At 38.5% G+C, this 21,230-nt stretch overlaps 1 protein-coding gene across 4 annotated transcripts in view; it reads left to right on the forward strand.

Moving 5' to 3' along the window:
* The window catches only part of MAP3K5 (mitogen-activated protein kinase kinase kinase 5), a 212,996-nt gene that overhangs the window by 132,221 nt on the left and 59,545 nt on the right, over nt 1–21,230 (forward strand). For all 4 annotated transcript variants that reach the window (XM_027085523.1, XM_027085499.1, XM_027085508.1 and 1 more), the window contains exons 11-14: nt 4,755–4,862; nt 10,593–10,642; nt 13,190–13,285; nt 16,911–16,992. In XM_027085523.1, the coding sequence (XP_026941324.1) occupies nt 4,755–4,862; nt 10,593–10,642; nt 13,190–13,285; nt 16,911–16,992 (336 nt within the window). The remainder of the gene's footprint in view (nt 1–4,754; nt 4,863–10,592; nt 10,643–13,189; nt 13,286–16,910; nt 16,993–21,230) is intronic.

The raw sequence follows: 21,230 nt of genomic DNA on the forward strand, positions 1-21,230 counted from the left end.
TTTTGGAAGTCCTAGCCACAGCAATCGGAGAAGAAAAAGAAATAAAAGGAATACAGATTGGAAAGGAAAAGCAAAACTGTCACTGTTTGCAGATGACATGATAGTATACATAGAGAATCCTAAAGATGCCACCAGAAAACTACTAGAGCTAATCAATGAATTTGGTAAAGTTGCAGGATACAAAATTAATGCACAGAAATCTCTTGCATTCCTATACACTAATCATCATTATGATGAAAGAGAAATTAAGGAAATACTCCCATGTACCACTGCAACAAAAAGGATAAAATACCTAGGAATAAACCTACCTAGGGAGACAAAAGACTTGTATGCAGAAAACTATAAACACTGATGAAAGAAATTAAAGATGATACCAACAGATGGAGAGATATACCATGTTCTTGAATTGGAACAATCAATATTGTGAAAATGACTATTCTACCCAAAGCAATCTACAGATTCAATGCAATCCCTATCAAATTACCAATGGCATTTTTTACAGAACTAGAACAAAAAATCTTAAAATTTGTATGGAGACACAAAAGACCCTGAATAACCAAAACAGTCTTGAGGGGAAAAAACGGAGCCAGAGGAATCAGACTCTCTGACTTCAGACTATATTACAAAGCTACAGTAATCAAGACAGTATGGTACTGGCACAAAAACAGGAAGATCAATGGAACAGGATAGAAAGCCCAGAGATAAACCAACACACCTTGGGTCAACTAATCTATGACAAAGAAGGCAAGGATATACAATGGAGAAAAGACGGACTCTTCAATAAGTGGTGCTGGGAAAACTGGACAGGTACATGTAAAAGAATGAAATTAGAACACTCCCTAACACCATACACAAAAATAAACTCAAAATGGATTAAAGACCTAAATGTAAGACCGGACACTATAAAACTCTTAGAGGAAAACATAGGAAGAACACTCTTTGACATAAATCACAGCAAGATCTTTTTTGACCCACCTCATAGAGAAATGAAAATAAAAATGAAAATAAACAAATGGGACCTAATGAAACTTAAAAGCTTTTGCACAGCAAAGGATACTATAAACAGGACGAAAAGGCAACCCTCTGAATAGGAGAAATATTTGCAAATGAATCAATGGACAAAAGATTAATCTCCAAAATATATAAACAGCTCATCCAGCTCAATATTAAAAAAACAAACAACCCAATTAAAAAATGGGCAGAAGACCTAAATAGACATCTCTCCAAAGAAGACATACAGATGGCCAAGAGGCACATGAAAAGCTGCTCAGCATCACTAATTATTAGAGAAATGCAAATCAAAACTACAATGAGGTGTATCACCTCACACCAGTTAGATTGTGCATCATCAGAAAATCTAGAAACAACAAATGCTGGAGAGGGTGTGGAGAAAAGGGAACCCTCTTGCACTGTTGGTGGGAATGTGAATTGATAAAGCCACCATGGAAAACAGTATGGAGCTTCCTTAAAAAACTAAAAATAGAATTACCATATGACCCAGCAATCCCACTACTGGGCATATACCCAGAGAAAACCGTAATTCCAAAAGACACATGTGGGCTTCCCTTTTGATGCAGTGGTTGAGAGTCTGCCTGCCAATGCAGGGGACACGGGTTCGTGCCCCGGTCCAGGAAGATCCCACATGCTGCGGAGCGGCTAGGCCCATGAGCCATGTCTGCTGAGCCTGCGCGTCCGAAGCCTGTGCTCCACAACAAGCGAGACCACAACAGTGAGAGGCCCGTGTACCACAAAAAAAAAAAAAAAAAAAAAGACACACGCACCCCAGTGTTCATTGCAGCACTATTTACAATAGCCAGGTCATGGAAGCAACCTAAATGCCCATCGACAGACGAATAGATAAGGAAGATATGGTACATATATACAATGGAATATTAATCAGCCATAAAAAGGAATGAAATTGGGTCATTTGTTGAGATGTGGATAAATCTAGAGACTGTCAAACGGAGTGAAGTCAGAAAGAGAAAAACAAATATTGTATATTAACGCATGTATGTGGAACCTAGAAGAATGGTACAGATGACCCGGTTTGCAGGGCAGAAATAGAGACACAGATGTAGAGAACAAGCATATGGACACCAAGGGGGGAAAGCAGGGTGGGGGGGTGGTGGTGGTGGTGTGATGAATTGGGAGATTGGGGTTGACATTTATATACTAATATATATAAAAGAGATAAGAACCTGCTGTATAAAAATAAAATACAAAAAAAAAAAAAGAAAATATTTAATTTAATTGTCTTCATTTATCTCACTACCATATCCATTCTCATGCTTCCAAGAAATAAGTGTGACCCTGGGCAAAAGAAAAGAGGCGAAAGTTTCTTTGGGAAATGAAAGGTCCCATCATTTATTATTATTTGAGTTCAGGTTGATTTATTCTTTTTCCTGACCTCTCTTCTGTGTATATTTTCTTTCCTTCCTACATTGGAGACCATCAACCCATCACTTAATGTCAGGCAAGAAGAAGAGGAGGTGGTGTTTTCACAGACGCTATAGGAGCTTAGATATGTACCTCTACTTAATATCTGCTCTTCAGAGTTTACAGGCCTTGCTGTCTTCCTTCACACTTCAGAAGTTAGCCGTTAATTGTAATGTTAACCTATATAAAAGACTAGAAACTAAAAGCAAGAATGTGTATACTCTCTAGCAAGTTGTATCTAGCTGGTTTTGTCAAATTGCCTCCTTTTTTCTTGTCTTTTCTCAGGCTTTCTGTGACATCCACAGCACGTGCTACAAATTCTTTACATTTTGTCGTTTCAAGGCCAGTTCAAAGGGCTCCGCGAGCATTAGAGAATAATAATTTCAACCAGTTTTTTATTCCGTATCTCAAGATAAGAAACACATAGTTCATATTTTATCTATTAGAAATATTTGAGACAATACCACCATCGTTTAAGAAGACAGGAGATAACCTGTGCTGTGCTTTTCTAATGTTAGATAGCAGGCCACGTCATTAGGGAACAAGGTATGTTCTCATTGTCAGCGGAGTGACTTGGGTGCGATTTTGGGAAACCCACCTTTTATTCCCTATTATTCGTTTTAATTTCACAAACACTGGGATACTCAGATTTGAGAGCACCATTTCTGCCAAATTCAGATTGAATATTAATGATTTTCATTATTATTCATTGGTGCCACTTAGCTGTTGATGGGAATTTGGACCTTGATTCACACAATATGTTTCTGAATCAGACTATGTTCCCCAGTGGGCTCTTACTGTGTGTTTATTTTGATACATGTCATCTTATTTTCATAGCTAGAGCCTGACCAAGAATTCTTTATGCCAAAAATTCTTAAAGTTTTTTATGCTCAAATAAAGAAAATTTTGTCTTTCTAATCCCCTTTCTCTAGTTCTCTGTACCTGAACTTAAAGAAAAAGTATTCCAGTTTCTCTGAGTGTTAAGTATTTTCTTTTCTTTCCAAGTATTTCTACTTAAGACTGCACAGAAATTTTGAGCTAGATAGGTGCCTTTAAGTGTTTGTACAAATAGGTAATATCTGTAGCACCTTTGAAATCAGGGCACGTGTGGCATTTTAATGTTATTTGCTCCTAATATGAGATATTAGCAATAATATAATACATCATCCAGTCCTTTGATGGAGATTCTCATCTCACTTGTCATATATCCCTCATATATCTCCAAAACAGGAGCAAAGTTAAAGTCTCTTTCTCTCACAAAGTTTAAATCATTATTAAAGATACCAGTCTTATTCTTTTTTTTTTTCTTTTTTTGCGGTACGTGGGCCTCTCACTGTTGTGGCCTCTCCCGTTGCGGAGCACAGGCTCCGGACGCGCAGGCTTAGTGGCCATGGCTCACGGGCCCAGCCGCTCCGCGGCATGTGGGATCTTCCCGGACAGGGGCACGAACCCGTGTCCCCTGCATCGGCAGGCGGACTCTCAACCACTGTGCCACCAGGGAAGCCCACCGGTCTTATCTGGAAGGCAATGCAAAAACATTTTATTATTTCATGCAACTACGTTCATTTCTTTGGTTTATATATAAAACTCTTTCAATAATAATCAAAATTATTTCTCAATCCCTTTATAAGGGTATGAAAACCATACTACTACATCTTTATGGTAAGGTGTGGCCGCAGAAAATCAAAAATAAGTATGTGACACTCTATATATGGAATCTTTTCTGTGCACAGAATTATTTGTTTTACCACATTTCTGCCTTTCTTTGACACATTTATATTTATAGAAATAGATTATGGGAAAAGAATATGAAAAAGAATAGATATGTATCTATGTGTAACTGAATCAGTTTTCTGTACACCTGAAACATTGTAAATTAACTATAAAAAAATAAAATTTTTTTAAAAACGGAAATAAAAGATTCTGTATTGATTATAAGATAAAACAAAAGTTTTTGAATATATATATACATGTGTGTGTGTGTATATATATATATATATATACATATATATATATATATATATATATAAAATTAGTAGATTCCCTGGGGATAGCAAACCAACATATGGATTTCAAACATTTATTTCTAATTTCTTTAGCAATGAAAGGTGATGCATTATTGGAATTTATAATAATTGTTTAATACCATAAAATGCTCAAAGGACTCATAGGGGTAGCAACAATCAGAAGTTAAAATGGTTTTACTCCAGCGTTGGACTCAGCCTCATCCGTTAATCTCCTGTGTCAGTGCAGTGTTGTTATAACAGCTCTAAATGGCTTAAATCTTAAGTCACTAATATTAGCCTTATATTTTCAAGGTATTAATATTAGAACCAACCAAAATCTATCAACCTTCGTATTTGTCTATCAACAATGAAGTGGAGGAAAAGACAATATCTATCTGGCACGTACTTCCTGATGACAAGGTAAATTGTGCAATTATTAAGACGAGTATTCGTAGCGAAGGACTTTAGACCCTTTGGGCATTTATATATTCCAGCAAATATATACATTAGTTAAGAAGAAATAGCTTCCTGTGTATTTATCTTGGCATAAATACATTCTGTAATATAAAAACTGTTAGATTTTGGTTATGGATTTCATTCACTTAATAAAATATAATTCAACTGTTTGGATTTTTATTATAGATGGCATAGTCCTCCAAAGGGCACCCAAAATGGGATTGTTTCTGTTTTGCAAATTCATGCTATAAATTAAATTATGTGCAAAGACCTGATACTTAAAATATATGATTTAAAGGATGCGTATCTTAATTCTAGGAAGCCTGTCAGAATAACGCTTTTTCTAGTCTTACGGTGGTATGATTAGAGTTATAATTGCATCTCGCCGGTTGGTTATCAGAGTAGCTGCTACATTTCAGATGACCCCTGACTTATGTGCTGGGTGTAACATGAGGTGGGCTGCACTGCCACTGGTTTTCAAAAGAATCTTAAATGCTCTCATTTCCACTTATAACCATCATTTGGATAATCCTTACATTTCTATATTTCATCAGTTTTAATGCATGTACAAATCATCCTACTATTTTTTAAAAATAGAAGCTTTTCAAGAGCTGATTCCAGTCCATAGGATAAACCACAGAAATGAGGAGTCTTGTGGCAAAGTAGTTTTGTGGGGGTTTTTGTAATTACTTTGTAAAATACCCTTCTCATTTTCCTTAAACATCATCCGTGCACTCAGCAAATCTTTATGGAGCACTTAATCTGTGACAGGCACTACCAGGCTCTGTGTTAAGCACGAGGGAAACAGTGTATACAAAATAGGCCAGATTCCTGCCCAGGAGTTTACCTTCTACTCAGGGAACCAGAAGATAAACAAATAAATAAAAGATATAGGCACATTAAATGGTGAAAAGCGGGAAATAAAGCAGAAAAGGCAATTAGGAAGTCTACTTGAGGGTATGGGGTTGCAGTTTTTTAAAATGTCAGTGTCAGTTTTTTGAAATGTCTTTGAGTCAACAGACCTGGGCTCAAATCCCTTGGGCAACATGGCATCTCCAAGCTGCGGTGTTCTCATCTGTGGAATGGAATAATAATATCCACCTCAAAAGTTGTGAAATTAATCAAAATAATGTAGGTAGAGTATATTGCACAGAGCCTGACATATAATGAATACCGAGTGTATTTTAACAACAGTAATGACAACAGTAATAAAATTGCGGCAGTACGCAAACCCTAACATTGAAAGCCCAGAATTTAACCCTGCTCTTCTCCTTAGATGACATGGCAGCAATCATTTGGGAGGTTGTTCGTGTTATATTAGGGAACTGTGATATTGCAATTTATAGTAAGAAATATATATTTGATCTTAGGCCCTGTTTCTGCCACAGAGTTCCTAAAATCCTTGAATTTCTTAGGTGCTGAGAGCCACAGAGGTGTCTTTTGTTATGTTAATGAGGTGATGTTTGGAAAACACCTAAGGATGGGGTCTGGTTGCCAGGGGAACCAACCAGGTGATTAGAGGATTGGAACTTTCATCCCCACACCCCTTACCTCCAGGGAGGGGACAGCGGCTCTGGTAAATTAATTGAACTGAAGGAGGGGGTCCTTGGAACCTCCAGTCTCTACTCCACTTGGAGTCGTGCCATCATGACGAAATTGATAATGACTAATATATCTATATGCATCTCATTAACCTTGTTTTAAAGTACACAGTGTCTTATTTACATTATTTTAAATTATATGCATACATGTTCTCATAAGCAGAAGTAGAGTAGCCATCCACTTGAAACTACAAAACCAAGAGAGGTTAGAGACATGAACGTTATTATCTGGGAGAGATTTTCAGAAGCCTGATTGGGAAGAGCAAGGTTATCCAAGGACACTTGGAAACAGAATGTGGCTAAAGGAATTAGCGATTAGTCAGACCCTGAGAGTGAGTGGAGAGCCAGAAGTTATTTGGAAGACAGAAAAAGAAGAGAAAGTAAGCCAGAAATTTTTGGAAAAAGAGTACTATTTCCAGTTGTCATTATTTTCTTTTTCTGGAGGTTCTATGTTCAATACAGTTAGCCTTGTTTTGATTCTCTTATGTTTTGTGACAATTGTAGAGACAATTTTTATATTATGCTAAGAAGTATATTAGGATATAAATTAGTACATTAAGAAGATTTATAGATTTAGGCTGTGAATTGTCCTGCTTCCATTTTTACCATCTTTTGATCAAGAAATATTACATTTGCATTGTCCCCACTGCCTATTACCTTTAGTGCTAAAAATAGTCCTTGTTCAAAAATGTAAGCTTTCTTAAATCAATCTGTTTCCATTTTCAATTTTTGTCTGTTTCTTTGCAAACCCTAGTTCTATCCATAATGTGTTCATTACCACTACCATTTTCTCTGTTTTTTAAAATAGAAGTGATATAACTGGAATGAGGACAAGCAATGAAGATAACTTTGTTATTATTTTATTCGTTTAAAGCAACTGTAATGGCTGTAATTAAATAACAGATAAGCAACAGGTTTTATAGGTCTTACTGTTAAACAGGAAGTGGATTTTTTGGTCATGGAATGTTTAATTTTTTTCCTCTGAAAGTGGAAAAACAGAGTGTTGCTTTTCATTTATCATATTTATTTCTCTATTCCCTCTCTCAGTATTTTCATTCTAAAATGTGGGATGAACAGTTATACGAGCTAGTATATACTTTATATTGCAATTTTCAAAACTTTAAGGTCATTATACCAAGTCCCAAGAGTTCAGGGAGTCTTTGAGAGTTACTCTATGGTCAGGGGCAAATTAATTGAAATCCCAGTCCTTTAACAGCTCTCCCTGGTTGCCGCTTAAAGTAAGTTGGTGCTTGAAGAAAGTCTTCATGAGTACCTGAAAGAAAAACCTAGAATGAGGAAGAGAGAAGTTATTTGCAAGATATTTTAAATCGTTGTTATTTAGAATTCCCCTCCTTTGAGGGTTGAAGCTAAGCACTCCTGGCCTATCTGGTGGCTTGTCAGGCCAAGGTAGCAGGGTCCCAGTGCAGGACTTCGTGTTGACTCCCCTCCCTCACTCCAGCTCCAACCAGTGGCCACTCAGAGAAGACCCAGGAAATTTCTTAGGGGAATATATTAATCCCAGATTCTAGATTTTGATGATGTGATGCTCTCATCCATCAAGGAAGTTTTTAACTACAAAATTCCCAACCAAAAGTGGCTTAAGTAATAAGGAAACATTGTCCCATATTACAAGAGCTTCTGAGGTGGATCATTCTGGGGGTAATTTCAGCGGCTTGACAGTGTCAGAATTCTGGTTGGCTTCTCTATGTGCTCTTGTTTTTTCTCTTGTGGTCTTAAATAGCAACTCCAAGCATCAGTTCATGTGGACAGCATCCAAAGAAGGTTAGGGCCTTTCCCCTGGACCAAAAGTTACATCACATGTCCATGCCTAAGGCAATCACCAGCAAGGGAAATGGGCTTACCATGGCCGACTTAGGGAATCAATTTCACTGTCCCTAAACCTTGCCACCTGAACCTGAACAAAATTCATTTTTTCTTAGCAAAGAAGGATGGGAATGGCTGTCGCCTGGGGAGCCAGCAGTGTCTGCCACAGGCATTCCTGCCATCTTAACTCAGTATTAATTCCTTGTCTTCATTCTTGCCCTAGCTGGGGCATAGCATCTGAGGCTAACCAGTTTCAAGAAATTGGTGCTTGTGCTGACTGGAGTAGGTTGAGTGTTGGTTTGGGGCTTGTTGGGGTTGATTATCACTCCAGTTCTGCCTCTGCTCTGCCCTTTTCCCCTGATTCCCACACAGACCCAGAAGACTTCTACCTTACCTGTTGGCTTTTATAGCTCACCAGCGCCTCTCTGTGGTGAGAGGCAAGGGAGGTGGGGAGAGAGGACTCCTCCCAGATCACTCCATCTCAGGCCCCGGGCTTTGCACCACTGAAATGGAACATTTCCTGGCAGCACTCAAAACTTTCCAGGAACCTAAAATTCTGAAAATGCTCTACTTCTTTCCTACAAAACCAGCCTAGTCCATCTGGGAAATCTCTCCTCGGCTGTTCCCAGAACAGGGCTGATGGAGAATGGATTTTACCAGGGCTGTCTTGCAGGTGTTTGTCAGTTGCTGTGTTCCGTCGCAGGTTTATACACTACCCTGCCCGCTCGGCACTCACCCCCACCTCCTGATCCTGGGGATGGCCTTAGAAAGCAGCTCAGTTGCAGGCTCTGAGGATAAGGCGGCATTGTGTGCAAGGAGCGTGCAGGTAACAGCTGCAGCTCTCGGGTCACATATTTTTAGAAGGTCACCTGAGGCCGACAGGATTTAGAAGCAACTTTCCAAATTACCAGCTGAAGCTGCAGGCTGCTATTTTAATTTAAGTCCCTCTGTACTCCTGTTAAGAAAGCCGCATTCCATGAGTACCTTTCTGAGGTCTCTGCCCTCTCTGGGCCTCGTGCACAGCAGCATTTGCTCTGTGTTAATTCAGGTCACATCCCCATGACCTGACTGATGTGCGTTGAAAGTAGTTTTTTAGTAAATCTACTTTGGATTTGAGAGGATCTATTTTTAAGTTGCATGGTCCTAGCAAAGAACTAGGTGCTATGGATATAAATGATGGCTTTTTGAGTTGCTTTGGCCAAAAGGAGAGTTCTGGGCCATCTCAGAGCCATGGGCTTCATTACCCATTTCACTAGCCCAGCCAAGACCTCAGCCTCTGGCAGTATTTTAAGTGGGTGGATAAGAGCTTGTTTCCCCGGTTGTTTTACATTTACAGAATTGAACTGCAATCAAAATTGACTACAATACAGTATTTGAACTGCAATCAGAATTGACTACAAAACAATACAATACAGAATTAACTACCATACATGTATCAACTCCTTTATTTCCATAAAAATATTTGTTATTAATTCTATTCAATATATTGTCACAAATATTTTTATAGGGAATGCCATCTAGCTTGTCGTTTATTTAATTTAGATACATATGAATTTAATACTAGTTTTAACTCAGATTTAGTCATAAACTCAAGAAATAAATTCCCACATTTTTTTTTCATCTTGGCCCTGTAAATCATCCATGTTTATCATATGATAATTAAATGTCTTATGTTTAAACTTTATTAGCATATTGACTTTTGCATAAATTAGGTAACAACACATTGTAGCAACGATGGACACCGTATACATGTGTCTACACACATACATACTTGCTGAACTATTTTCTAAAGAAATAGAACCACCATTTTGGTTAGAAAATGTAACTAAAGATAATTCAGAAGTAATTATCTTTAAACCTTGAAGAGATTTTATTCAAATTAATGTTTTTCTTTCTCAGAAAAGAAATATTGCTCAACTATAATTGAATTACCTTGATCACTGGGTTTTTTTACTTGAAAATTTCAGGCTCTACAGTTATTATGTTAATCTGCTAAAAATCAAGTTTTAGAATTTAATAAGACTAATTCTCCTAGGTTCTCTTGGAAGCTGTTTTATTGAAGTACAGAAATTATTAAGTAGAGTAAATATCACCCTTGTGGCTTGAGAATGAACTGCAGTTTCCATCCAGATAGTTTGTCTGTGGAGAATTATGCACTAGGAAAAATGACTCTGTGTATATTTTTTAAAAGTAATAAAACAAAATTACTGTTATGTTATTTTCATTTGGATGACTCAACCTTTGTTGTTGTTCTTCCCCTGTGTTCTAGAAAGGTATACATGAGTGGAATTTTAGTGCTTCTTCTGTCAGGGGAGTGAGGTAAGTTTCCTTGGTGCATTTCGTTTACTTAGAAGATGTTTTTCTAGAGTGTGAATGTCTTGGATAGGACTTGTAGTCATGATTTAAAAAGGCAAAGAACTTCAAGAATCCTTCTGTTGATGAAAATGCTCAGCCTTCTTCAGACTCTTTATCTCCATTACAAAAAATTTGCAACAAAACCTTCACTGTTTGAACTGACTCTGTACTTGCACTTGTCACCTACTTAAAATGTGGTGACAGAGAGATAAATGTGAACTGTGGACCAGAGTCAAGATGAGGATAAAAGTGAGCTGTGTGGGGTCCTCTCTAGCTGGGTTTATGTTAGAGGATGGTTTTTCTGGTCTTTTGGTATCCCAGGAACTAATCTCTCCTTGAAAACATACATACCATCTGCCAGATTGTGTTCTGTAGCTAATATTAATATGGTGAGATTATGGGAATTCATTTTTCTATGACTTTTCCTGAGGTCACCGTTAATGAAGTGTTCTTGAGGTTACAGTGGCTCCCTTCAGTTCTGACATTGCCATCCTAATGCCAATTCCTGGGGTTTAGAAATGAGATTTATTTCAGAATCAAGAGCCACTGGTTAAATGTTTACATACTTGTTCTACAGAAGTTTATGAGACACCAGCTCTTGCAAATTTCAAACCAAATTAGTTGTGTTTACTACTGTGTGCCCCATATAAACAGAAATGAGCAAAATCAGATTTCTGTGTGCCAGTTATACAATACTCTGTTGCTTTTGGCATAATAGTAATTGGTTTTGTTGGAGCCTATGAACTGGCAGAGTCGTCTGGGTCACTGATAATTGGAGTTTGCCTGGTAAAAACACCTGTTACCTCATGAATGATGTGAACAGAAACAGGCCAGACTGACTCAATATATATCTTTCCAATCCATGCCTTCTCAAATAAAGCATTACTCTCTTAATACTTAATTTTTAAGACCAGTCATTAGCAAGACACTCATTACTTATTGCTGCCTTTTTAAGCCATCCATCTAGGAAAGTATGGTAAACATAAATTTCACTTTATCAGCATGGAATGATTATATGCAGCTACTGTTGGTTTATATGTTGAGAAACTTGAGTTCCAGTGTGTGACTTCAAAGAGAGCTAACTTTTCTTGACTTCCTCCTCTATAAATAGAAGACAAACTATAGAAGAAAATCCAGCTGTCAGCAGTTTGTCTTGCATCAGCTTAGGACTTGTTCAGCTCGGCCAATGGGCATTTATTGAGCAGCAGCTATCTGTCAAATGTTGAGTCCTGTTCTGCTAAGGATACACAAAGGACTAAGACATGAACTCTGCTCTTGAAGCACTCACAGCCCAGCAGAGCAGCACACATTTAACAACTAATGATAGTACAGTGTGAGATTAACAGATGTATGTTCAAAGACCAGAGGGGCAAGAGGAAGTCTTTCTGTTTCAGGTAGAAGTAGTGAAGGGAGAGAGGGTAAGCTCTAAGGTGGGCCTTAAATGGTAAATAGAATTTCTTTAAAAAGTCAAAAATGATGTGCATTCCAAATGGAAGGAACAGCAGATGCAGAGGCATAAAATAGGGATTGGAGAACTATAGCCCACAGGCCAAATATGGCCCACTGCCTGTTTTTGTAAATAAAGTTTTATTGGAACTCAGCCATGTTCATTCATTTATGTATTGCCTAAGGCTGCTCCAACAGCAAAACTGAGTAGTGTGGCCTACAAAGCTTGATACATTTACTCTCTGACCTGTTACAGAAAATAGTTGCCAACACTTGGCATAAAAGAGCATGGCCTGGGGGCTTCCCTGGTGGTGCAGTGGTTGAGAGTCCGCCTGCCAATGCAGGGGACATGGGTTCGTGCCCCGGTCTGGGAAGATCCCACATGCCGCGGAGCGGCTGGGCCCGTGAGCCATGGCCGCTGAGCCTGCGCGTCTGGAGCCTGTGCTCCGCAACGGGAGAGACCACAACAGTGAGAGGCCCACGTACCACAAAAAGAAAAAAAAAAAAAAAAAGAGCGTGGCCTGACTGGTAAACTCAAAATTGTTTCAATTTCTGTAAAGTAAAGGACTTGCTGAGTCCAAACCAAGTGCTGTTTCATATTTCTTCACTCCTTTATAATCTCTACAATAATGAGGTGCTTTACCTGCCTCCACACATTGCCTTCCTAGCTTCGGAAGCATTTTATTGTTCGACACATCTTACGGAACCAGAATCACCAAGGTCAGTAAGCCAGTTGATATTTATGCTTTTCTTTCAAGCACACAGTTTAGTGCTACAGCAGGCAAGACCCCTTCCCCATGCTAAGTTGTAGAACACATGGCTTGTGTGCCTACAACACCCCAGAGCAACATTATCTGCAGATACAAGCAGGAGGATAATGCTCAGAATATTAAATAATTTTAGTGTTGTGGTACAGGGAATGTCACTTTTTAAAGTGCTATTTATAACATTTTGGTATAAACAACACTGATATCATAATTGGGACTGCATATAAAAAGTATTTGTTTTTCATTACAGTACATGGAAGTATTGAGATTACTGTGAATAATTCTTTGTTTGTTTCAGTGTTTCTAAATTTGAAGAACGATGCTGTTTTCTTTATGTGCTTCACAATTCTGATGATTTCCAAATCTATTTCTGTACAGAACTTCATTGTAAAAAGTACGTATTAGTCACTGTTTATGTGTGAAAAAGACTGTTCTTACCTGATCATTATTTTTAATTAATGAATGAACATGTAGCTCCTATAAAGAATTCATGGCCATGTGCTTATATAAATATTTCATTTGCACTGATATCTTATAATTATGTGGCATGTTTAACTGAGAATTTGGGGAACTTTCTTTAATAAATGAACCTTTTTCTTAGTCGTAATTTATTTTTCCTTAGACAAAACATTAACCAAATTTACCAGTTAGTTGCCAAGTATTATGACTCATTTTTAAAGTGGTCATGTATTATGTGATTACCAAAATTTTCATTCTTGAATTCTTTCGAATAATCTCACCATCGTCTGCAACAGTGGCTCCTAACTCTGGTTCATATTAGAATCAACTGGTGGGCTCTAGAAAGTGCCTGAGCCCGACCCTCGACGAATTATATTGGATTTTTAGGTGGAGGAACAACTTGAGCTAAGAGCCAGTGATGTAATCTACACCCATAAAAGATAATCCAAAAATACATGGACTGCATTGTATATTTAGGTTAACCTCCCTGGGTATATTTGTCTTGGGCTAATGACTAAGTACTTCCTGGTCCCTTAGAACACAGTGACTAACTGTGGGGACCTATAGAAGTGCGTGACAATTTAGACACCAACGTGCAGGTAAAAGCCAGCTTGGACTTAAGATTTTGCTGAGGTGGTTCTTTCAAATAATCACTGTTTGACCCCATTATAAATGATTGATATGCTAGCTCCAATATACAGTCAATCATTTTAATCTTGGTACTAAAAATATGTATGTTTAATTTAAGATTCTTAGCTAAAGTTTTATCTTTATTATTGTAAAATGTGTAGTAAAATGACTTGGAAATAAGAAAGAATTCCTAGCACGTGTATGGTCGACTTTTCTACTTACACTTGAATTCTCAAGGCTCTTCATTTGTTTCAGTGATAATTATAGCTAAGATTTATGGAGTAATGACCTCAGACCTCATATCTATTTTAATCTTCAAATAAAATTTATTAGGTAGGTAATATTAATATTTTTGTTGAAAAGAGTAAAAAAAAAAAAAAAAAGTAGAGTCTTGGAGAGTTTAACTACCTATAATCATATATAGCCAAAAAGCATAAAACCCGGGATTTGAACCGGGCACATGTTACTCCAGAATCCAAGCATCTAAAAATTACACTGTACTCCCACCCCACTAGAAGTGTTATATTCTATTTAGAAAAGTTGGTGTTGAAAATTTTTGTGTGAATAGCTGATGGAAATCTTTACCTCACATCTTAAAGTCTGTCTTTAAACCTAGAATTTGTTTAGGTCTTTCATGTTCTTCCTTTTGGTTGAACTTGCTTTTGTCTGTAACTCATCAGGATATGTAATCTTCATCGGAGCATACCATCATTCTGATCAGGTTTGGGATTTTCTTGTCTTGTCTTTAACCTCCAAAGAATGTATATATAGAGAAAGGAAGAGTGAGGAACTAGGCATCACACGCAGACTCCATAGAGAGGCTTCCAACTCCATAATGGACTTTGTCTATTTTGTTCATTGTCATATTCCCAAAGGCCAGAACAGTTTTTTATCCTAGTGGAAACTTGATGAGTATTTGTTGGATGGATGGATGGATGATAAGAGGTACTGTATAAGAAAAGGTTTTTTCCTTCCTGTGTAGGAAAAAAACCCAGTTCTTCCCTACTGTGTTTCTTTCCTTCGTGTCTCCTTTATTCCTCACACAAAACACTTTATTTCTGACATTTCTGGTCCCCAGATGTGTGGAGGTTTTACCCCACAACAAGCACTTCTCTGTGACACCTACAATTGAACTCAGTCTACCTGGAGATAGAGTGAGATCCCACAGGTTAAAGGCTCAGTCCCATAGACCGTCTCTTCCCCTGACTTCAGATACCAGTCACAAGCCCAGATTATCACCTGTGCTTTAGATATACCAGCTATAGATCAGAGGTTCCAGCGACCCCCTTCTTGGGTTCGATTAATTTGCTAGAGAGGCTCACAGAACTCAGGGAAACACTTACTTACATTTACCAGTTTATTAAAGGACATGAGACAGATGAACAGCCAGATGAAGCGATGTCTAAGGTGAGGTCTGGGAGGGTCCCCAGTGCAGGAGCTTCTGTCCCTGTGGAGTTGGGGTGCATCACCCTCCCTGTATGAGTATGTCCACCAACCCAGAAGCTCTCTGAACCCGCTACTATTGGGATTTTATGGAGGCTTCCTCATGTAAGCATGAACAATTATTAACTCTATTTCCAGCCCCTCTCCCCTCTCTGGAGGAAGGTGGGGGAGTGAAGCTGAAAAGTCCAAGCTTCTGATCGTGGCTTGGTCTTGACCAGCCCCATCCAGGAGTCCACCCAGAGTCGCTTCGTTAGAACAAAAGATGCTCCTGGTTCTGTATCACTTAGGAATTTACGAAGGTTTTAGGAGCCCTATGTTAGAGATGGGGTCTTAGACAAATATTAAAACACAGGAGATGCTCGTAGTGTTCTTATCACTTACAAGGGTTTTAGGAGTTCTGGGCCAGAACCTGGGGGGCAGAGACCAATATTTATTTTCTATTATCTCATAGGTACAGAGATAGCATAAACGTTCTGAGTTGTGTTAGGGAGACTTTTCTTGTCACACAGTAACCTGCTCTTCCCTTGGGCTGGCAGTGCACAGCATCACCTGCCTGTGAGATCATCAGTTCTGTTCACAGTGCCTCCCTTACTCCACCTCTGGGCTAGAAACCATTAGCATCCCTTCTGAATGGATAGACACAGCTAGCGTTGCAGAGGGAAGATCTGTTTCTTACCATAATTTTTTGGGGGAGCTCTGAAATGACCTCTAGGAAGAAAAAAAAAAAAGGAACTTTACAAGAATAGTTCCTGAAGAAAATGTTTGTCACCAACAGAAAGGTGGCTTCTGTCACAAACATACAAGCTAGCCATTCCTGATTCCATCAGTATTTTGCAGACTGTATATATGGGACCCCACATGTATGACACTGAGGTGCTCAGGCAGAAGATTCAGTAACTGAGATCAAATGTAGTGGCCAACACTGTGTCGCAGAGTCAGCTCAGAATTTAGAGACACTATTCCAGAATCTGGGTATTTCTGTTATGTCCCATTAAAAATAGTAATATTAACAGCAGCAAAACAATAATAGCTAATATTTAATGAGTGCCCTGTGCTGAGCACTTTACAAGTATTACCTCAAGTCATCTTCACAACAACCTGTAAGATAGGTACTCATATTCCCCATTTATAATTAAAGAACGAGGCTCAGAGAGGTGGAGAAACTTGCCCCAAATCACGCAAATACTAGCAACCTTGGTATGATATTCAAGTCCACATTCTTAACATTTCTGTGACCTTGTCTAGCCTTACTGTTCTAATTCTGTAACATATCATGTTACTATTACTTGAGGCATTAGGTCAGAAATTTCTGGCAAATCCTACCAAAAATATGAAAAATCATATTTTTCGCAGTGATGCTGATATTTTGTTTATTGCCTGACTCTTCTAGGTCCCATTTGTTTTGCTCTGAAGTCACTTTGAAACGTGCTTGCTTATATGTAATATCTTATGTATTACGAGTGACCACATACCAATTTTCATTGCAGGTTTTTTGAAATGGTGAACACCATTACTGAAGAGAAGGGGAGAAGTACAGAGGAAGGAGATTGTGAAGGTGACTCCCTGGAGGTAATGACTTTGGTTTCTGAGTTCATTTTACTAAATTTCTCTGTGGCTAATTTTTTAGAATGAACTATTTAAAGCTTTACTGTGTGTGTGTGTGTGTGTGTGTGTGTGTGTGTGTGTGTGTGCGCGCGCGCGCTTCGTGAGTAGTGACGAAGGGTAGAGAGCTCAGCCAGAGTCTGTAAACTTTCCCTTAATGTTTAAAAGCAGCTTCTAGAATTCCTTTGGTTAAAAAGGGCTAAAAAGCAAACATTGGAGAACTCTTAGTTAGGAATACTGAGTTTTTTGTATCTTACTCTGATGTGAGTAACTATGCTTTACCTTTGAGGGTGTTGATAACCCTCAATGCAAGAGTCACAGTGCCCTTACACATTTTTTATTCTCCTCTGAGTTATGTTGCAATTCAGACAAGCAAAATTCAGTGAAAATTCTGAATGTTAGAAGCATTCGTGGTCCTCATTTGTATGCTTAAGCAGAGAACCTGAAACAATGGAAGATTAACAGAATAAAGAGAGGAGATGAGGGCTTCCCTGGTGGCGCAGTGGTTGAGAGTCCGCCTGCCAATGCAGGGGACGCGGGTTTGTGCCCCAGTCCAGGAAGATCCCACATGCCGCGGAGCGGCTGGGCCTGTGCGTCCGGAGCCTGTGCTCCGCGGTGGGAGAGGCCACAGCGGTGAGAGGCCCACGTCCCCCCTACCAAAAAAAAAAGAGAGAGGAGGTGATAACAATCACTCCAGTGCTGTTGCTCTGACCGCAGTGCTTTTCCTTGTGCCTCCTAGATACAGTACACTGCAGACACCTATTTTTCGACTGTGTCCATTTTCTCCATCATGTCTTTCTGCTGTGTATAGCACAGGCTTCCACCACAGTGAGGACAGTGCTGGGGACTTTCAAGAGAGCTGACTCTCGCACTAGAGCATCTTCAGTGTCTGAAGGTTGACACTTCTCCAGGCATGGTAGTGGGCCTCTGTTTCCTCCAAGCCTCTCCCAGTGTATGACTTGGGACCGAATTCTGAATCCAAGCAATATGAAAATTACGTTTCTAATGTTAAACTGAAATTGAAGAAACTAGAACACCAACCTGACTGGTATACCTAGTGTATTAGATCACTTGGATAATGTCATCTCGTAGGCTAGAAGTTTTAGGTAAGCATTGAAGTAGTAGGGTAACAGTCGAGGGAAATTTAAATATAATAACCAATTGTTAATTCTGCCTGTAGTTAAGTTCTGTACTTCTCTAGCAGTTGTGTAGCTTTTGATATTCCTGGCTAAGCCTAAGCCTCTTTCATTTAAGTTATAAAAAGATGATAGACCTAATTTGGAAAAAAGAAATCTTCCCCACGCACTAGCTTGCTGTCTGCAGAAGTACTATAGACAATACTTCTTATTTGTTATGCTTTATATTTTGCACTGTTATATTTTCTTATTTAAGTGATTGTGGGTAGGGACTAGATCTCTTGATTTCTACATCAGTGCTCTTTTGACTGCACCTCATTATCTCTGTTTTTATTTGGGTTAAATTTAGAATCACTTGATACATAGCAACTGCCAGGGTAAAAGTTAACAAAGAAAATGAAAATGAAACAGTTCCATTAGTAATAAATTAGCAAGTGGATAGATTTGAAAATCCGTAAAGTTACTTTACAATATCATAAATTGCTGGGTTTACAAAAGCAATAACAGTGATAGCTATCCTTTATTTCATACCCTTCTTTGAAAAACTAAATCCATCTTACCAAAAATACACATAGCGCAGACAGGCTATGGTTGCCATGTTAGACAAGCTTGGTCTTCATAATTGATTGAATCAACAGTTGAGAGACTCTGCTTTAGAAACTCATTTAACCCTGTGCATTGCATAACATGACTTTAATTGCCTTAGAATTTGTGGTGAATCTGGCCAGCTGATTTTCCTGACTCAGTCTCTTATAATGTAAAAGGGGTAGGTAGATCACTTTTCAGAGAGCTGTCAAGAAGATCCAGGGTCAAGGTCTCCTGATCTGTGTGCAGTGGTACTAAATGGGGTGGATTTTGTAAGACACCCTTCTTGATCAGACAGTTCTCCTGCAAACGCTGAGAACACTCACCAGCCAAAGATGGAGGAAAGTGCTCAGATTTCTTCCTAGGAATATCCAGAGAGTTTTAGTAGGTCTACTGACCTTACAAAAACCATCTCATACCATAGTGCTCTCCGATTCATCAAAGTGCTCCTAACTCATACTTCTCAAGAAAGCACAGGTATACTATTCCTTCAAAAAAAAAAAAAAAAAAAAATTATTTATTTATTTTTATTTGGTTGTGTCAGGTCTTAGTTGAGGCTTGCGGGCTCCTTAGTTGTGGCATATGAACTGTCAGTTACGGCATGCATGTGGGATCTAGTTCCCTGACCAGGGATCGAACCCGGGCCCCCTGCACTGGGAGCACAGAGACTTAACCACTGCGCCACCAGGGAAGTCCCATTATCCTTTTAATGTTAGAAAAACACTCGTGTACTTCTGTCTTTTGCATTCTATCAGAATAATTTAAAGTCTATGACATAGAATGACTTCTGCAGTATTCCCAGTGGACTGTATAGTCTATACAGTGAATTCAAGAGTACCTGTTTTAAGTATTGAAGTAATATTTTGGCTTAGTTTGCCATTTTGCCACTAGTGACATTGCTGATGTTGTAGTCTTGGGTGTTCTGTTAGCATAACATTAATGAATGGATATGGTGATGTGCTGGGCTGTGAAGATGATGAAATCCATCTTGGCTCTCCCTCTCACGGAATGTCCCTTTGTAGCCAGAACACCTATACAATATGAGTTATTAAATAACCTTAACTTATATTTTTACATAACTTATGATAACTCCATTATACCCTTGATCACATTTCTTAGCTATTTTCAACATTCTCGACTAACATTATTTTTTCAGTATTCTAAATATTTGATTAAAATGAATTCCTTAATTTCATTACCACAAACTGAACTCAAACTTCAGCCCATCAATGACGTAGCAAAAATAATTCCTCCTCTTCCCATTCTTCATAGTATAAACAAGAAGGATTCCTTTGGAGATTTATATGCAGAATAATTATTTTCTGGTCTTTACCTTCATTTGAGATAGAATTAAAATTGTTTCAATACATGTGCCAATTATTCCTGAAGCCTTTGGGTATCTTGGCCCAAAACAAAATTAAAATGTTGGAAAGATCAGATGCTTTTAAAAAGTTTTTAACTTCACTTGGGGTGGCATCAGCATTTGGCAAACATTAACTATTAATGTGGTTCCATAAACCACAAATTTGAAGCTAATCCTTAGATTTCCTGGTGTTTGAAAAACTTCTTATTCTAAGCCCAAGTTAAGATTTACTTTTCTTTTTGATTTAAAAAACCAAGGTTTCTTTGAAGCATTATAGTTGTGGGAGGGATTCAGCCTCCTTCGGGTCATGGTCAGACCCCTCCTCCAACTGATCATATTGGACTCTGCTCTGGTAAGATCCTTGTGCTGGGGTCAGTGGTCTTGGATTCTGGCTCTAACTTTGCCAGTAGCCAGTTTTATAACTTTGGACAAAATCCTTACTCCTGCTGGGTTAAGATGATATCATTCCTTACATGAGAGTTGAACAAGAAGATCTTAAATGTCCTTTCCTAGCTCACATTTTTTATAATTTTCAAGGTTAGTATAAACTGTACCAGGTCTTTTAAATATAGCTCAATACCACTTTCAGTGGACTTTTCTGTTTTTAAACAGAAAGAGAAACAACTTCTTTTGATTCAAGGCCATGTTTTTTGATTCAAGGCTGTCTTTTGAAATGGAAGGGTTATGAACCCATATCTTAAATAGTTTAATGTATTAATAAATTTATATTGAAATCACTGAACAATGAATTACAGTTAACTGTAAGAGTTCTAACACTTATCAGCTGTGGTCCCTGTTTTTGTTCTCCCAGCCTTTCATAGCTTCACTAAGAACAAGGGCATCTACACTGTTACCCAAGCCAGACACCTCAGAGCAACTTCTGCTCCAGCCTCACCCCCAGCATTTTCTCCAGTCCCTCACCCCATTCCATCAGTCCCCCATCTCAGGTCCTCAGAATCTCTCATGTGGCCTGATATCTCTCCTGCCATCAATACACTGTCCCTGCCATCACTGGAGAGATCTCTCAGGCAGATTTAATCCAGTGACTCCCCTAATTAAAAAGTTTTGTTTTGTTTTTTTCTTAATTTTTTAAATTGGAGTACAGTTAATTTACAATGTTG

The sequence above is a fragment of the Aethalodelphis obliquidens genome, unplaced genomic scaffold (genome assembly GCF_003676395.1).
Source record: "Aethalodelphis obliquidens isolate GAN/ISIS:26980383/991018 unplaced genomic scaffold, ASM367639v1 scaffold3, whole genome shotgun sequence".
Classification (NCBI taxonomy): Eukaryota; Metazoa; Chordata; class Mammalia; order Artiodactyla; family Delphinidae; genus Aethalodelphis; species Aethalodelphis obliquidens.